Source organism: Tauraco erythrolophus, chromosome 2, assembly GCF_009769465.1.
Source record: "Tauraco erythrolophus isolate bTauEry1 chromosome 2, bTauEry1.pri, whole genome shotgun sequence".
Lineage (NCBI taxonomy): Eukaryota > Metazoa > Chordata > Aves > Musophagiformes > Musophagidae > Tauraco > Tauraco erythrolophus.
The window spans coordinates 79,064,826-79,083,990 of NC_141466.1; the positions used below are offsets into that span (position 1 = coordinate 79,064,826).

At 46.1% G+C, this 19,165-nt stretch overlaps 1 protein-coding gene across 1 annotated transcript in view; it reads left to right on the forward strand.

Moving 5' to 3' along the window:
- The first annotated feature begins 8,474 nt into the window (after positions 1-8,474).
- Positions 8,475-19,165, forward strand: part of SLC22A3 (solute carrier family 22 member 3) — a 29,576-nt gene continuing 18,885 nt past the window's right edge. The window contains exon 1 of the mRNA XM_009982092.2: positions 8,475-8,888. Within this exon, the coding sequence (XP_009980394.2) occupies positions 8,475-8,888 (414 nt within the window). The remainder of the gene's footprint in view (positions 8,889-19,165) is intronic.

Below are 19,165 nucleotides of genomic sequence, written 5' to 3' on the forward strand. Positions count from 1 at the left end.
AAATTTCCATTTAAATCATATTGCTGAAAGGAAGGAAGAGAGAGAGAGAGAAAGTTTTTCCCATGTCAGTTTTGCCAAGGCTCCCGTCTGATACAAAATTGTCAGCCATCCCTTTGGAAAATGATTGTGAAGAGGATGGAGGTTGGTGAAGATGTCTTTAAGCCCCCACCAAGCTGAGATGAGGGCTGAGAGGGTGAAAGCCAGGACCTGCAAAGCATGAGGTGTGTGACAGACAGCCTTCCTTGGGTGCACAAACTGCTCCGACAAGGGCATCACGTTGCACCCCTGCTCTGCCAGTCAGTACTGGATGGGCAGCGGGGCTGAGATGGTCTCCACTCCCTTGCTCCATGGGAAGGCAGTGAGGCCCACAGTCCTGCTGAAGATGAGGAAAGGATGAGGTCTGTGCTTGTGCCTGCTTGCTATGCAAGAGCATAAACGTCTCCTTGACTCCGCTGGCCCAGGCATGGTTTGTTATCGTACACAGAGCTGGAGGGGGTAGTTATTTGAGGGGTCAGGATGGTGCCAGCAGCTGTGCTGATGCATATATGGAAATGATATGGTAACATTGCTGTTTTCATTTATTAAACAAACCCAAAGTAAATCTTTTTTGCTTTTCCTCAACTATCGTTTTGCTAAAAATACCATATGAGCTAATCCTCTAAATAACTTTTTCATAAAGCTCATCTTTGGATTAGTCTCCTAAATCTAAGTTTCAAAGAGCTTGCAGTTAGTCCACTAAATGTTTGTTCACTGAAACTGGTGTATTCCCCATCTTCTCATCTCAACGCAGAGGAGCAGATAGATGGGACTGGAGGTACTGGCTACTCTGGAGGACTGATGGTGGGCCTGTCGCCAGGGAAGGCCACCCACCATGGCAGCAGATGGGACTGCCCCAGACTTTCCAAGGTGACCCCAATTCCCTGTTCTACTGCAGCTGGCCAGCATGGAGCTAGGGGGAAACTGTGGTCCCATCCCTTGTCTGTGATTGATGATGTCCTTTTATCTTTTAGTAGCCCCAGCTCTTGGCTACTGCACAGCTACAAGGGCTGAGTCAAGGGTTGCACACCTTCTGCTGAAACCAGATGCCAAAGGGAGCAACCTCATGGTAGGAAGAACAGTTTTTTGCAGGCAATGACTTTCCTGTTTCTGGTGCCCAGGGCTTTCTATCTGCTGCCATACTTTTCATTGTGGTGACATTGCCAGGGCTTACCTGTCTGAGTTTCCTGATTCACTGCACTCCTCTTACATACAGTCTTCTGTAAAGGTATGAGTTTGGTCTGTAGACTCTGATGACTGAAAGCTCAGACTAGAAATACTGCAGTCATTTCAGGGATTCCTTCTGACATCTGCATTGTTTCGCCTGGTCCAGATTCCCAAGGTGCAGATGTTAGACTTTCCATTCAGTCACTGCAGGATTGTTTCATGGAGAAATGGATACGAACAATGCAACCTTGATGAAAGACTCAGCTTGAACTGACTTATGTTTCAGCTTATCTGGCTGCTCAGGATTTCGGGATCTCAGACCAATGTAAACAATGCCTTGATTTTTGAATGTTTGTTGAATCATTCTTGCTTTGCACCTCCACAGCAAGTATTTACATCTTTGTATTTTTTTTTAAATATACTCAGAGACATTTATGAGGAAAAGGAAAATATAACAAATCCTGTGTAATAAACATACTGAGATTTAAAAGCAAATAAGCATCAAAATGACTGGAAGTACTGAGCAATCGAAGTACCCTGTGGTAGGTCAACATATCCAAAAATGTCCATTTTAAGTAGTCTTCTAGGTGCTGGATTGTGAACAGTGAGGGCTTCCAAAAACAACTATAGGGAGATTAGAGAAAGGCGTTGAGGAATTACAAGTTCCCAACCATCCTTCCAGGATGACTCAAACTTTTGCTCGTGCTTTTGGAGTCTGCTGAGTCTCTGCTTTGGCTCTGAATTTACCCCTCTCCTGTAGCCTTTTTTATTTTCTGCAGACCTGTGTCTCAGTTCTTTTTCAGTGGTAGTAACTTTTGTTATTATCTTGGAAAGCCAGAAACAGGAATTTGCTGAGATTAAATAATTTTTCACATAAATATAAAATGTATATTAATTGTCCATATGGAGTTTGATCAGCTCGATTTTCAGACTCATGGGGTATTTTGAACCTGAATTGTCTTATGTACCAAGTCATACTGCTTCTACCCAAAACTGTCCATAAGATGGATACTGGTGGTCTAGGATGATTTGTCTATTACCTTCTTCTCATATGCATGAATGCTAGCATTTTTGTTCCACTAACTAGCTTAGTGATCTTCTAAGTTACTGAGAGTTCTCAGCAATAAAAATTATGCAATAGAAAGGCTACAAAAAAGGCTTGTTGGGAATATTTGATATAACAGCAAACTGAGAAATGGTATGAAAGCAGGTCTAATGTTACAAACTCTTCAAGGGCTTTTGTGTTCGTGTTTCTTTTTCTTTTTTTTTATAAATGAAAGTACCACTTCAGAAACAGCTAGGGAAGCAGACAGCTAGTAAGCAGCACCTCCAGAAGTCTTCATTGCACTGACAGCATCCTTGCTATGGTTTAAAAATTTTACCTTTATTCTTGCAGAACGAGCCTGGAAACTTTTACACAAAGCCCTTTTCTTAGTATTTGGATATGTATCCTTCCAAAGTTGATAGAAACTGAGTCACAGGGGAGGGATTTGCAATCATGAGAAATCACAAACAAAACCCATGTGATTTCCCCCATCTATTCCAGGCAGGACTTGAGGCAGGTGCAGCTGAGAGAGAAAGCAAGCTTGTGATTCACAGCTGTCTGATAACACAGTGGGGGGACGTTTTGTTTAATCAGGTCTTTACACCCATCTCTTGAAATATCCCTCGTTCATTCCCTTTTGTGAAATAGCCTTTGGTGAACTCGGCTTGTCTTATCTCATGGCTGAAATGTTCAGTTATTCTAAGTCGTTAGCAAGGGTCCTGACAAACGTGCTGTGGGATTATGGTGTATTTATCTGAACAGGAAGGCAGAGCCCAGTGCAGCATCTCCGCTGGCCTTCAGAGTGACCGAGTGAAGAGGAAAAGGATGAGGAAGGCCACATATAGACTATAAAAATATGCATGTAAGAACCCCTGTTCCTCTGGCTGCCCTTCCTTCAGTTGGCCTTGGAGAAGCTGATGAGCCCTTTCGGTTCCTCGGCCTGTCTCAAACACTGAGCTGAAATCCTGATGAGCAGGTGTTCCGAGACGCACTTGGAGAGCCACAGGTTTCTGCTGCTTTCCCTAAGTAGGATTAAAATTAGTAGTGAAGAGGCACAGGGCACCCAAATGCGTGGTACCTGATCATCTCCAACAAGCAAAGAGGAACAGTGTGCAAGCGCCATGGTGGTGAAGCAGCACTAGGTTTGGGTAAGAAAACACAGACCCACCAGGATCCCATTTGCCCTGTGGCAGAGGATGCTTTGCACCTAGAAAGAGCCTGTGCAAGGAGAGGTGTGAGGCAGGAGAGCAGCAGGAAGGAGCCCTTGCTGCTGGCTGTCACGGGGGTGAGCCTGCAGGAGCCCCACGGGCTACAAGCCCCTAAACCCCATGTGCCTCCCACCTTCTGCATTGAGGCAGCAGGACGAAAAGCTGAAGGTGTGAGAATGAGCAGGATAGCTTCCTTCCCTACTGTAATTTCTTTGCCTACACGTGCTCAAAATGAGAGAGATATGGGCTGTCTCAGGTGTAGTCACTACTGGTCTGGTTTGGGTTTCTTTTCCCTCTCCAATGGGAGAGAAACAGAAGCCTCTTTGCTCCTGTTTTGCTTTTCCTTTCACTGTCTGCTTCTTTTCTTCCTTGTTTGGATTTTTTCTTCTCTCCCTGTGTCCCCATTTTCCTCTTGCTGTTTCAGCTGCTGTCCTAGCAATGAGTACAGATCCCCCTGGTTGTTGTACTCTACAGTTCTTAGAACTGCATTTATTTATATTTGTTCTTGGAACCAAGATGGTAAAAATAGCCTAAAGGCCATGGAAATAGTGAGGGAGGGGAGTATAATGCATTGTGCATTGCTTTCATGGATGGCCAAAAGGTGAAAACCCTGTTGATTGGAATTGACTTTTCCCATGTCTTAAAGTTAGCCTGCAGCTCGCTATGTTGATCTGGAGGCCTGGGAAAGGTCATACTCCATTGAGTAGAGTTGCCACCTTTTGGAAAGAAAAAAAGGAAATCTGGAAGAAAAGAAGGAGGAGATAAAAGAAGATGAAAGTGGGCTGTAGGGGGAAGAAGAAAGATTAATAAAGTGAAGGGAAAAAACCAACAGCAATGGGAACCAAAACACAAGAACTGTCAGACAAAAAGCTGCATGTAATTTAGAGTCCTGGAATGGGATTGTGCCATGTGTGTGAGAAGGGAGCATAAACATCTCTACTTGCCTCATGAAGAGGTCTCACTCTGATCTCAAAAAATCAACTATTTATTTACTCTCTAAAACTGAGCTCCTATATCCTTTCCAACCTGGCATCTTAATGAGATATGTTGTAACACCGTGAGCCTGATGAACATGCAGTATTTCTGGGGCTGGCGTCAAGCTTCTGCACTCCAGCATGGAGAGCAATGATTTTTGCACAGGAGAGCCAAACCCACAGGACACAGCTGGAAGGTGTGTGAAAGATGAAGTGAGTGGTGGAGAACGATGAAGTGTTCTACCATCTTCTGCTGTGAACCCAGCTTTGCCATTAGGATCTGCGCAACGTACTTTGAGCTAACACCGTCCAGTTCTTCGTGGCAGTCTCTGCTGTGGGGTCACTGGTTAGCGGAGGTACAGATAATCTCCAAATGTGGGGCTGTGGAGATCCCTGCCCCTTCTCCTGGCACGGAGAGCTGAAGAAAAGACTGATGTAGGCAGTCTCCTGGCCCTAGGATGATGTGATGCTGACTGGTCTGCACCCCTTCTGCTTAGGGCTATCTAGCCTACAGCAGATTTGTCTAGGGGACAAATATTTGGTGCAATATGAAGCTGCATCAAGCAGTGAGATAACAGGTGGATAAAGGTGGATGATCACTGCTCAAGCTTGCTCCCAGGCTCTCTTCTATTTAACAAGAGGCATGTATCTGTGGGATATCAAAACTTAAGTCAAGCTTTTCTGCATAACTTCACGACACTGCTTATAGTCCCAAAGAAGGACTTTGAGGTTTTTAAGTGTTTGTCTGAAGCACTGGCAAAGGTTATCCAGGGTGTTACAGAGAAGTTATGACTTTGCAGGATTCAGTCAGAGTGGCTATTGTTACAAATGTCTCATGCTGTCACTCAGACACGTATAAATGATAGTATAGTGCCATGAGTGTACAGGGAGCGTATGTGCCCTCCCCTCTAGACTGCATAGTTTTCATTCTGTTTCCAAAATAGCTGTGACATTTGGGCTTCTAAACAGAGCTCCAACTGAAGATGCTCATGATTGTAATTTAGTTGTACTTCTGTCTCTTTCTCCTCTGCTCCCCTTTCATCACCACTTCTGTCTCTGCTCTTTCCCTGGCTTGCTGCCTTCTCTTCTCTTCTCTTCTCTTCTCTTCTCTTCTCTTCTCTTCTCTTCTCTTCTCTTCTCTTCTCTTCTCTTCTCTTCTCTTCTCTTCTCTTCTCTTCTCTTCTCTTCTCTTCTCTTCTCTTCTCTTCTCTTCTCTTCTCTTCTCTTCTCTTCTCTTCTCTTCTCTTCTCTTCTCTTCTCTTCTCTTCTCTTCTCTTCTCTTCTCTTCTTTCTCTTCTCTTCTCTTCTCTTCTCTTCTCTTCTCTTCTCTTCTCTTCTCTTCTCTTCTCTTCTCTTCTCTTCTCTTCTCTTCTCTTCTCTTCTCTCTTCTCTTCTTCTCTTCTTTCTCCTCGTCTCTTCTCTGTTTTTACTGCTTCTGTTTTCTTAATCAGTCAACATCTTCCCTGTCTCTTTCTTCCCTTGCTTCTTTCTCAGTATCAAAGTGCATAATTTTTTACTGTATGTGTAGGATAAAATGTTTAAAATGCTGATTTGACCCTGAGATCTGTCTCCAAACATTTAAAAGCATTCTTTCAAGAGGTTACAGTTGCAGATTTTGTATACAAACCCATCATCTTCCTGTCCTTAGATGTGTTCAGCTCTCACAGCATGTGGACCTGAAGTTCCAGGAAAACCTTAGGGAAGCTGGGAATTGCTTGCTGTAGAATAAATGTACTAATGCACACTCTCATGCATCTGTCACTGGGATATTTTAGATTTCTTTGACAAACTGGAGCCTTGCAGCACACTGATATGGTGGCAAATATTGATAAGCCTTTTTTGGACAGAGAAATGAAAACATGGGTGAACACTGAGGAAACAAGGTCACTTTGACATCACCTATGTCAGAGAGTTGAACTGATTTTACTGAATGAATCTTCACCTGTATGACAAGCAATGTAACTACAGGGAATGTTAGGAAGACTCGCAGACGTCCGCTGCTGTGACATTAGCACTGATGTCCCTCAGCTGCTAGGTTTTCTGGTTTTGGATCTGGCAGACTGCAATGCACATGCCATGCATGACAGGAGCATGATGGCTGAGATGCATGAAATTTTGACAACCAGCTACTAGACCATTCTTTCTTTTGGGAAAGATAGTAGCTCTAGAAGCAACGTTTGCAACAGTGGACTGAATTCTCACTCAACCCAGTCTGGTCTAGATCCACTGATGAGCTAAAAGGTGGCCACAGCAATTGCACCAATGGGTTTCTGAAACAGGTAAAATGCTGAGCACAACTACATTGGTACATGGCTCACGGAGTACTAGCTCTTATGATTCAGAACTTAGCTAATACCCAACAAGGGTAAAACCAACATTTTTTATTAGGGTAAGGCTTGAGGAGCAGTGGAGGTTTAATACACCTTCAAACAGAACTGTGCGAGCAACGCACAGGCTGATTATCAGGCTCTGTCCCCATTTATTTGCCTTTGTGGTGGTCCCTACAGAGACAATCTCCTCTCAAATCACTAGAAGCTGTCAGGATAAACCATCTCACCTTTAACATTTCAGTACGATTGACTGCCCAGTTAGCCTTGTTGCAATAAAAGAGCTTCTCTTGTTTGAAAACAGCCATCAGACAGTGCCTCATTTTCTCAGACACAGACCTGGACCTGAAGATGATGTGTTCATGGCCTCTAAGCTTGATTACTGTAAAACGGCGTAACCAGGAGTCAAACAAAATTCCCTCAAAGGCATCTTCTGATGCAAGCACAGCAGTGCATCTATCCAGCAACCCACATCTTTGCTGAGCTCACACCACAGTCTTCATGTCAGGTAGTCTGTGTAGTGATTAAAACCTTCCTTGGTCTGGATCTAACTGTTTTAGAAATTGCACTTCCCTTTAAAACCACAGACATCCATGGTCAAATCTGTGGGCAACCAGAGACAAAGTATTGCAGATACATCTTTGATAGGTGCTGTCCCTGTGCTCCTTCTCAGAAGAGAAGAGAGTAGCCATGGACCTCATGATCCTGAACAAAGTCCAAAACACCTGTCAGTGCAAGTCTGATCTAATTCAGGGACTTCTGCACAAGATGTGCTCATGTGCACACAAAATTCATCCCAGTCCTGTCTCCCCCTTCCCTTCTTCCTCTACACAAACAAAGAGCTGAACAGAAAAGTAAAATAACTTGTTTTCCATTCATTTTTGAGGAAGAAAAGCTAGCCATTTATCTTTTAAATATTTGGAAGACTTTGGGAAATTAAAATTAACAAGGTTATATAAAAGCCTCCTTGAACAAGTAGGTCCAGCTTTGAAAAAAGTATCCTGGATTTTGGACTGGTGCAGTTTGTGAGCCTCTTTGTTTACACTACAGCAAGGAAAGACTGTTGCAAATTAAATCTGTACAGATGGTGAAGTAGCACTTTGGAGAAGTAACTAAACACTGCCGCAGTATTCATTTCTGTTTGCTAAAGGAAAGACTTTATAGCTCTCTTCGAAACAACTTTCTTCCTGCCCCTGCCATCCCGCAGAGAAGCTGCATCACTCACTTTTGCTTTTTGCAGCAGCTTCCGCACTCTTTCCTGTTTAACTCTCTGCTTTTTCCTTGCACCTATTAATTTATCGCGGCCATGGTGGGAGCTGGCATTTGTGTCTCGCCTGCCCCGAAGGAGTTAACTGAGTTTATTACATAATCTGTTTAACATTCGGGATGAATAGGAAATGCACGCCCCTCCTCTCCTACAATATGTTTGTGCACTTTAAATCGCACTCCTCCCCGCCACTTGACATGCCCTGAGTCTCCGCGTGTGTGCTTGGGCGCGCTTGCATGCCTGCCTGCGGATTTGCCGTGTTCTGTCTCTGCTCATGCTACCGGTGTTGCACACCCGCGTGTCCGTGCCCGTGTGCGCGCACATGAGAAGAGAGGAGCGAGGGGAGGCAAGACGGTCACGTTGAGAGGGAGTGCCAGCTGTCATTGCGAAGTGTGAAAGCGAACTCTCCCATCTCTTGGACTGCTCCGAGTGGACAGACCGCCTCACATAATGCCATCTTTCGATGAGGTTTTGAAGGAAGCCGGGGAATTCGGAAGATTTCAAAAGAGGGTCTTTTTCCTCCTTTGCCAGACGGGCGTAACTTTTTCTTTCCTGTTCGCTAGCATAGTTTTTCTCGGGCAGGCACCAGGCAGCTACTGGTGCAGGATCCCTGGGGCAGCTGAATTAAGCGAACGATGTGGCTGGACGCTGGAAGAGGAACAAAACTTCACGGTACTGCCCTTGCGCCTGGGGAACAGGTCCTCCGGCGGAGAGTGCGAGAGGCTGGACGTCGCCTGGGACACCTCCGTCAGCTGCGCCAGCCCGCTCGCCCGCTACGGCAACCGCAGTGCGGGCAACCTGCCACTCGCCACATGCCACGATAACTGGGTGTACAAACAGCCGCACTCATCCATCGTCAGCGAGGTAAGGAAAGTCTCCGTCCTCTAATCAGCAGCTTCTGTCCCGGTGCAGGATTGTGGCAGTAAAATGGGATTGCCATCGCAAGGGTGGTTGCTTTGGTGGCTGGTTTTCCTCCCTGGATTTGTTTCGTTCTGAGTCACAAGCAAATTGGGATAATGCTCAGCTATGACTAAGTGTCAGCGTCAAAATTTTAGAGAAAGGTGAGCTGATCTGAAGGATGGCTCTCCAAAGCCATGCAAAGCCAAACACCCCACACAAAGATTGCTCTGTTGCAGAAGGAATGTCAGATTAAAATAAAGAGTTAAGTCCTTGCAGCTGAGGCTTCTGGTGCTCCATTTTGGGCCAGCAACTTTGGTGGTGTAAACCCCAAGTGTAGCTGATACCACCTGATGATCTGGATCACTGTTTATTCTCTGTTCTCAGTATTTCCAGTACTGAACATTTAAGTCTGCAGGTGATAAAAAAAACTGATGGCAGACTGCCCTTCTGAGATCTAACAGGAGTCAGCAGAAATTATCATAATTATAGTCAGCAGAAAAAAAAACCCCACAAACACACATTTTCGCCTGAAGCTATCATTTGGCTTTTCCTGACATGTCAGAGAACTGCAGACTGTTACCACTAGTAGTGAGCGCTGGCAAATATAGTGGCTTTTTCATGAGACTGTGAAAGGCCATTTAAGAAGCTTTCCTAGGAGATCCTCTGTGTAATCTGTAGTCGTGCCGTGGATGTGCTGTGGTCTGGCTCCAGCACACAGGCTGCACACTAGGAGTATGTATTTTAAAGTCATCCTGACAGTAACCGTCACCAATGCAGTGATGAAAAACATGAAGTGTGCTTAGAGGGGTTGGCTAGGAAATTGTCAAGGTGCACCGCAAAATGTGTCAGCACAGCTGTGGGCTCTGGGTCCTGACTGTCTCATGAGCCTCCTGCTGTGTTTTTTAAGTAGATGCTTGCACTGGAGCTGTGCCCTCTGAAACACAGAGCAGGGCACAGCAGGCGAAGCCCTGAGCAAACACTGAACTCAAAAGCGGTGCCTATCCTGACCTTTCAATTCACCATCCTTCCCTCATCCAGCTGGGACCACTGGATCTGCCATCAGGCTTCAGGCTCTTCAGAGCAGCAGCTTTGTGCCCTGAGCACCACATCTAACCTAAGCAGCTTTAGCCAGGATCTATGTTCAGGAGAAGATAAATCAGAGCACCTGTCTGGTCCTAGAGCAAAGCTTCAGAACTGCCTTTTGTGTGTGACTGCTGACATCAAGGCTGTTCAGAGGGCCACAAGTGAATGACATAATGACATATCTCTGCCCGTGCTGGCAGCGACAGCCAGGGCTGGGTGGGCAGGAGGACAAATGCTGCCTGAGAGCTGCAGCCTGGCTCTGAGGTACCTCTGTGGGGGGACTGGGAGGGTTTAGGTCATGGTGTCTTTTACCTGGGCAGTCTGTGCTAGCTGTTCCCCTTAGAGCTTAAAAATAAAAATACAGAGAATCCTTTTCTTGTTTCATTTTTTTCCCCTTCAGTCTTGCTGTAGGTGAAAGCATATGAGTTGTGTCCATCAGATTGTGCTCAGAGTCCATTTATGGCAGCAGTTTTTGTATCTAGCAAAGCCACTGTGACTTTCCAGCAGTGCTGAGCCACTGGCTATGGCTAAGAGTAGATAAAAGCAGTGTTTGTGTTGCAGCAATAAATGGGAGTGAAAGTTCAATGTTCTCTGGCAAACACCTTGTGCATCTGCACCTTTGCCCCTCCTTCTCCTGGGGACACCCTTCAGGGCCAGAGGAGGGAGAAGGGATGAAGGGATGCTTGTGGTAATGTTCCCCACCTGTGTTCCCAAAGGCGCACATTGGGAAAGCCAGGGAGTAATAGCCTGCAAGTAGCAGCAGGCTGGGACTGTCTGTCCCCTGTGCCAGGGGGTGCCAGCAGGTTCCATCATCAGTGTCACTGCTGCTCCAGAGGGACTCTTGCTGGCCAGGGGCACCTCAGCCGGAGGGCTCTGGGCTGTGATCTGTGGTACTTGAGTCTTGCTCCCAGTTTTGTAACATTTGCTGGATAAATCACATCTCACGAGGATCAGTTTCTTCATCTAAAAAGGAAGCTCACGGCATGCATATCCTGACTCAATTGCTTTGAGATCAGCTATTAAATGGAGCTTGATATCTAGTGATGTGTTACACATCCAGCAAAGACAATTTAAACCCCAGACTTAATTTAGTCTCCTTTTGCTCAGCTGAGACTCTACCAAATCACGACTCAATTTAAGCAGATCTGTGCTCTGTTTAACCAGATCTCCAAACATGTCTTTTCTCATGTGTCTACTTGTAAACGCTTCCTTTTTTCCATATGTACAGAAATATTTCTGTTTCTTTCAACTATGTTAAGATTTCTGGCATTTTATGTCTGGCTGAATCAACAGTGGAAGTGACCAGGGAGACAAAGTTAAAAGGACGAGTTACATGACAATCTGAAGCACATCTGTTCAGGGAGAGAGAAAAAAAAACCAACCAAGTCAGGATATCGAAGGAGTTCTTCCAGGCTTATGACAAGTGCAGACCTGATGTGGATTTGCAACGCAGCAGGAGAGGCCAAGGGCAAACGCAGGCATGTAAAGCCTTTGTGGGGAAAAGATGTTGTATCACAGAGCAGGTCTGGTAGCCAAATCGCAGGCTATTGCAACCAGTTCTGAGAACTCTGAAGAAGGTAAATCATATGTCTGGAGGGACTGATTCATGAGGAGTTGTGAAATGAATGGTATCGCAGCACCTAACTTCACTCTGATTTGTGCATGACTGGAGAATGCTGCTCGCTAGCTGCTCTCTCGTCTTGGGTGTCTATCTTCTGCAAAGGTATTCACAGTAGCATCAGCAGAAGGAAGCAGAGGAAAAACAGGGAATGGAGACCCATAAAAAGCACCCACTGCTTTGCAAGCAGTTCCTGAGGTGCCTGCTGCATCACTTGGTGCTGCAGAAATCCTAAGTCTCAGTGCTGGGGTACAGTGGGGTGCTGGGAGAACATACCAGGACTTTCCTCCTTCAAGATTTGAGAAGAGCAAAATCTATTAAGAAAACATCACAGGAGCAACACATGGCAAAGCCAGTTAGCTTGGTTCAGTGACAGATGACAGAGCACTGCTAAAGGTTCCCTTTTAAAATCTTCTTTTAATGTCTAACGGGCTCTGAGAGGAGGTCTCTACTTCTGCATGCTTAAGGGTCTCTGTACTCCATTGCTTTAGGTCAGGCTTTTCCATGAGGGCAATCTGGATCAGAGGAGTTGGCCACTGGTGCTGCACACTCAGCCCAGCACAATGGTGCCTGAATTAGAGTAGAGCAAACCAGAGCTGGGATGATGTAAAGGTTTCAAGATACCAGCGAAGTCCTTCGCTACGTGTAACACTTGGCAGTGACCCCTCCGACGCAATGGTGTCACAGGTGGTGGATCTGCGCAGAGGACCTTGCCCTGGTGCGATCTGCTCCCGTTTAATTGAGTAGGTCTTGCACAGCTCCCTGTGAAACTGGAAGACGCAGCTGCGTGCGTCAGCGTCGGGACAGGAACCCAGCAGCTTCTAATATTTTGCTTGGAGAAGGAAGCTGAGGGGGTAATTATCAAGCTAAATCCCTGCCTGGCTCACGTCAGCTGATGCCATCTGAAATGATGCTGGCCGTAGCAGGTGGCTGACACTGCTCGAGAGCGAAGGCTGCTGTCAGCAGCACCTCTCCCGGGGGGAGGAGGTCAGGAAAGGACAGCCTTTCTGTGCAGTGGATGGAGCTGGCAGAAGAGCAGGGGTGCTGGGGGGCTATGGTGGACTGGGGGAGGCACAGCCTCATGCTCTGGCTCAGAGGTCTTCAAGGGAGCCCAGGTCACCCCCTGTGCCCTGTAACGAAGTAGGAAGTGTGTTGACTCCCTTTCCTGCCAGGTGAGCCTTGTGACAGGACATACAGAAGTCAATAAACTGAATTTTTGAAGTCAATAAACTTAATTTCCGCCGGAAACTGTGCTGAAGATTGAGTCATTGACCTTCCATACTCCTGAGCTTTGGCACTGCATACTTTCTTCCCAGTGGCGAAAATCTAGTGCTCCGCGGAAGGGCAGCTGGTGATAGTTCCCAAAGCAGCAACCATTTTATTCAGACGTTTCTGGCAGTGATGACTCCTAGAGGCATGTGCATGAATTACAGCCGCGTCTGCAGGTTGAGTGGCCTGCAGTCGTGGATGAAAGGAAGAGGGAAGTCTACACCGTCATCAGCAGCTACAGCACAGCTGGCATATTTTAGGCTTATTAGCAGCCTTTGTTGGCAGGAGTTCAGCAGAAGGGACGGATTCCAATATACCCTGTCTGCAGCAAGTCTTCACCCTGTAGATGATGTCATTTCGAGACCTGGCAAAAATTTATTACCAAAGTGTGAGGTCTGAGGTGGACAACTGATCATCTGAACATATCCTATTGCACCTGCTAGGAATAAATCTTCTTACTCCTCTGCTTACCAGCTGTCTCAGAAAACAAGTCAGCCAGCATTTGCAGAGAAACCTGTAAGCAAAGCAATAACGTTTGTCTCATAGTTCTTACAATTCCTCAAAGCAGAAGATAACATGGCAGGCAAGTTCAGGGTGGAAAAAGCACAGCTGGTCCTTTTTCTGTCCTTCTCCAAGGCATTAAACAACACAATTCACCCTCAAATTATTGATCTAGTGTGATTCTTCTCATTGGCATGGCAGTATCCTGTCTTATTTCCATTGTCAAGGTGGGATTAATATTAAGTAGTGGAGCGAAAGGGAAAAAGGGCAGACAGAGGAGCAGAGGGAGCAGAAATTGGTGAATTTCTTACGACAATCTAACTAAGCTTTCCCAGTATGAGAGGGGCTGGAGCAGTTCCTTTCATGGGTTACTCTGGTGAGGCTACGTTTCTGTCACTGCCAATGAGCCAGCTAGTACTAGCTGAGGGTTCAGGCCTTGGTTTTTCTTCTTGTTTTTAGGACGGCTGCTGTTTTCCCTCCTTTAGGAGATGGTAAGTTTCTCTCCCTTCCTCTTGCTTTGGCCATGAACGGACATAATCAAAAAGAAGGACAGAATAGGTCTTCTGTCCCAGGAGACTCAAGGAGTCCAGGTGATCTGAATGGCAGGGATGTGAAGATACCAGCTGGGCCTTGGGCCATGCACAGGAGAGAAACCTCCAAAGCTTTCAAAGCTAAGCTGTTCCTCAGGCCTTGAGCCATGGTGCCATGGGAGCGGGGTAAAAGCTGTCTCTATTTGTCCTGGTAAGTGCTCAGCTTGAAACAATACATGGAGTGTCCTTCCTTAGTTCTTTAGCACTCTGGTAGAAAGAGAGAAAAAAAGGTAATTCACTCCTTTCCACTGCATGTGCTTGCAGGGTGTTTTGTTGGGGTAAAGATGTATGATAGCAGTTCGACAGCCCAGAGGACAAGGGAGATGGAGAAGTGCTGCCCAGCAACAAGTAAGGAACATGCAGCCACAATCTACATCTCCCCAGGTTTCCTTAAACAATGAATATTGGCCCAAATTGTTTGTCACTGGGAATGGAAAGGTAAACCAGCCTCTCTTTGGCCACTTCTATGAATGCCATTGAAAATGTGTGTGGGCTCTCAATATGCTGTTGCAATTGGGCTGAGGAATCACTGTAGATCTCTTTGTTGACCAAAGAGTTTCATCCATCATTTTGAAATTTGATTGTAACAGGCAGTAAAGTGCTTCCAAACTCCTGCTCAAAGTTGCTACGTTTTAATGAGCTTTTAATGGCATGTTGTTGTTTAAAGCAATGCATTTCTGCAGGGACAGGTGCGCTGAAGTGTTTGGAATTTTGCTTGGTGCATAAAGGCCTCTCAGGGAATTACAAATTTGCAATCTATCTGCCTGTCAAACTAAAATGGAAAACATTTGCCTTCTGCCTAAGCTATGAAGAAACCAGAAGTTGCCACAGCCCCTGTGTTTCCCAGTCGTTAGTAATGTATGAGCATTTCTTCTGTTCTCATCTTAGCCAGTTCCCACACCTTTCTTAGAGATTACTCCACTAACGAGCTACAGGGGTCCAGTGCAAAACCTTTCCTTCTCCCAGGGAGACCTCCCTCAGGTGGGTCACTCCTGCTTTAGAGATCAGCAAAGTGAACCAGCGCGGTTCCTTCCAGTCACACAGCTGTTACTGTACTGGGATTTCATGTTGATGTTCAAGCCTCTACTGGATGGGAAAACGTTCATCTCAGGGATGTATTTCCAAGCAGCAGTGTCTGGCTGCCCATGCTGCGAGGCCATCAGAGTGGAAGGGACTGATTTTTCCTAGTCTGTTAAGGACACTATAGAGAGAGATGGATGTCCTGAAGGACCTGGTTCCTGCCGCCTGTCTCTGTTGGCAGCACCTCACTTCTGCTCAGGACAGCAGCTCACTGCCCAGGCTAAGAGAGAAGGAGTGCAAATGTGGATTATTTATCAATTTGGGCAGCACAATCTTTTTTAGTCAGCTCCCTAGATGGAAGGAGGCCATATTCAGGCACATGACGCTTTTTGTCATATAATGGCCAGAAATCATGCAGGTGAGCCCAGCACTGAATGCAGAGACAAGTTGCAGGGCTGTGCTGGGTGCGTGCGCTTCTGCAGTGAGGGGCTTAGCAGAGAGCATGGTGATGCTGAGGAAGAGGATGCATCCTTAGCTGGAGCTGGCCAGCTGAGCTAGCTCACCTGCTTGATGATTGCAATGTGGAACCAGCCAGCCAGGTTTTAACAGGGTCCAGGTATAGCCAGTGCTAGGCAGGTCAACAAATAGGCCTCAGGTCAGGCCTCAAGACCCTAAGGCTTTCCTTTCCTTTTCCATATCCTTCCTCCACCACTGCAGTAAATGTTTTAACAATTAAATTTCAAGTCTATGGAGAAAAGGGGACTGAAGATAGGGCATGGTGACGTTTGCTTTCTGCTGTGTTGTCATGGGTGAGCTTATTCAAGTGAAATCAGAAATGTTTGCTTCATGGCATAGACATGCACGGTGAGGACACTGCGGACGGAGACATCTACAAATGGAAGCACAGAGAGGACAGGACAGTAAGCTCTCCTCACTCCAACGTCTCCCAAAATTTTCTGCAGAATATGTCCCAAACGTTGCAGCAGCAGGGGTGTGCTCTTGCAGCTGTAGAGGTGATGTTTCTCAAGGGAAACCTCATCTGAGTCCCAGCTTGTCAAGGACTGTGTGATGCTCAGCAATGAGCCACTGGTCTCGCATCACTTCTACAGCTTATTTTCAATGAGTGTGAGCTACAGCTTTTCTTCCCTGGAGGTGCCAAACTGGAACATTCAGGAGGAAAACAAAGAAAACCAAAATTAGACAGCTGTGGTGTAGACAGAGAGCCCTCACATTTTTGATTGTCAATGTTACCAATTTTGGAAACCAAATAGGATCATGGGAAGGTAGTCTGTGACATTTAAAGACCATATGCTGGGATTTTTTTGGTATGTTATGAGAAGAACATGTACTTTCAGGGAACGGGATCTCCTATTACTCACAGTGGGAAATAGTTACTGCCAGGGGTAACTCTTCTGCTCCTTAATGCCACTGTATATTTGCATGGAAGTGCTCCTGGTTGGTGAGCTCCTCACAACATAGAATCATAGAATCCTGGAATCATAGAATGGTTAGGGTTGGAAGGGACCTTAAAGGTCATCTAGTTCCAACCCCCCTGCCATGGGCAGAGAAATCCTCCACTACATCAGATTGCCCAAAGCCTCATCCAACCTGGCCTTGAACACTTCCAGGGATGAGGCATCTACAACTTCTCTGGGCAACCTGTTCCAGTGCCTCACCACCCTCTGAGTGAAAAATTTCTTCCTTATATCTAATCAAAGTCCCCCCTCTTTCAGTTTGAATCCATTGCCCCTTGTCCTATCACTACATGCCCTTGTAAAAAGTCCCTCTCCAGCTTTCCTGTACGCCCCCTTTAGGTACTGGAAATCTGCTATAAGATCACCCCAGAGCCTTCTCTTCTCAGGCTGAACAGCCCCAACTCTCACCTGCCTGGGCATAGGAGCAGCCCATGCAGTAGGAGTGTAAACTTCAGCCCATGCGTGGACAGGCATATGACCATTCAGAAACAGAAAGGAGGCACCACTCCACTCCCTTTTGTGGAGGCTGCTAGCAAGGGACATGGGAGATGTTTCAGGGTAGTGTCATATCGGAGGACTACTGGCTAACTGGAGACAGGTTGAAATCCTGGGTCAACAGATACAGATGCTTTTCCTCCAAGTGATGCAAATGGGGATAACTAACAGCCACAAGGAGACCAGATCACAGCTGAAGGGATGATGTGGGTCTGTCAGGCAGGCTTGAATCAAAAAAAGATCTCTGCAGGGTGTGCAATTCTCTTTTAAAGGTTACATTCCCCTCTAAAGGTTATGTTTGCAAACGAAAAGCAAGACATTAGCAGGGTGATGACTTAAATGCTAGGTGCTACATCAAGCAAACAGAAAAGTTCTGAGAATGCTTATCTGTACCAGAAGTTATTTAAATACTTGGAAAATAACAAAGTGCAGAACTAACTTAGGAGAGTACAGTTAGTATATTGTTGCTAATCTCTTCAGAAAGAGCTCATAGTTTCTTAGTTTTCTGTATTTTCATCTTTTCCAGAATATTCAAAATATTTGACTGTATCATTAGCCAAGAGCTTCTTTTAGCTGCCACCTAAATCATCTGAAACCGCTGTTCAGACAAAAGAGTCCTCGCTGGTAAAGATGTTTTACCCTCTCTCTTTCTGGCATGCATTCATTCTCCTGCTCTCTTTCATGCCTGCTTATTCATTGCCTGTTTACAGCAAAGAGAGCTCAAATTATTTAAAAAATAAATACACCCTTTGAAAAAGGATCAGAAGTATAAACCCTGAAGGCCAGTGCCTGCAGCGAGCACTGGGGCAGGCTGACTGCTTGCCTGGGGATGGTCCAGTGCTGCCCAGAGCAGACACCCACCATCACCCTGGGAGCTTTGTAGCTTTCCCTCTGTTCCTCAAAGGGCAGGAGCCCTTCCCAGGAGAGTGGCTCCGCAGTGTGCTGAGGGTGCTGGGCTGATGCCGTCCTGCAACACTGCAGGAAGCACATCTTTCCTCCTGTGGGACAGCTGCCTGCCTGGCACTGCCAAAGATCCCTTTGCCGTCACTTGGGCTGCTGGGATACTTTCCTGGGTCTTGGGAAACCTGATGTGTCAGCTCAGGGAGAGCTATAATCCCAGTGCATCTTACAGGTATTAGAAATTTGGGGCTTGCTCTCTGAAATAGATGACTAAAATTAGGGGCAAGCGGATTTGAAGTGATCTACAATGCTTTTATGTATGGACACTATGTCCATGTAAAAATCATCTCATTTTGACATTGGTTTAATGGTTTTGTTATTATATGCACCTTATAATTTTGTTCTCGAACTAATTCATCACTGTTTCTGGTGAGGCAATAACACTCTTACTCCCTTCTCTATTCTCTCCTTAGCTATTCTGGTTTATGGGAGAGAGTCCTCTCTCATAACCATCTTGTTCAGGAGCAGTCACAAGCGTCAGGGGATGTTTTGCTCTCTGACTCTGGCAGGTCTGTGAAGGGCTCTTTAACTTGTTCCTGTACAAAGCCCTCCTTGCTGATCTACCAGCCTGATATTTCTCTCCAAGGTCTTCATCTTTCAAGGAGTTAAACTGCTTGTGAGATGCTGAGCGATCTTAACCTTCACTGGGAGACGACTCACTGCAGACCACGGGCTCAGCTTTCTCTGTTATACCTGGAGACCGGTAGCAGAGAGGAGGGAGGGCTCCTCTTTGCCGCTCTGGGGAATGATACTCCCAGAGTCACTCCGCAAGTGTCTGCTGGAAGCAGAATATAATGGTGTGAGGGTTCATGTTAAACAGTGTTCAGGGCTGGGGCACAGATGCAAGTTGAATTTGGCCTCTGTCACACTCCATTGCTGTAAACAATTTTTGAAAAAGAGGTGACACCCAGAGTAAAATGAGCAGGGAAATGCTCTCCGCCTGGTAAGAGCAGAGGACAGTTAAAAGCCCCACCAGAGATGAGACTCTGGAAGATCAATGATGCCCAGGGATGCTGTGCAGCCTCCACCCTGAGAGATGCTGAAAACCTGACTGGACAAAGTCTAGAGCAACCAGCTTTGTTGTAAATTTGGATGTAAGCTCAAAGCAGGTCCTGCTGTGAGTGAGGGTTTGGATCAGAGGGCTTCAGAGGTCCCTTCCTACCTAAAGCATCTAATTACTCTAGGAGGTGTAGGCTGCAGCAAGAGTGACCCTAAGCAACAGCTCAGTCT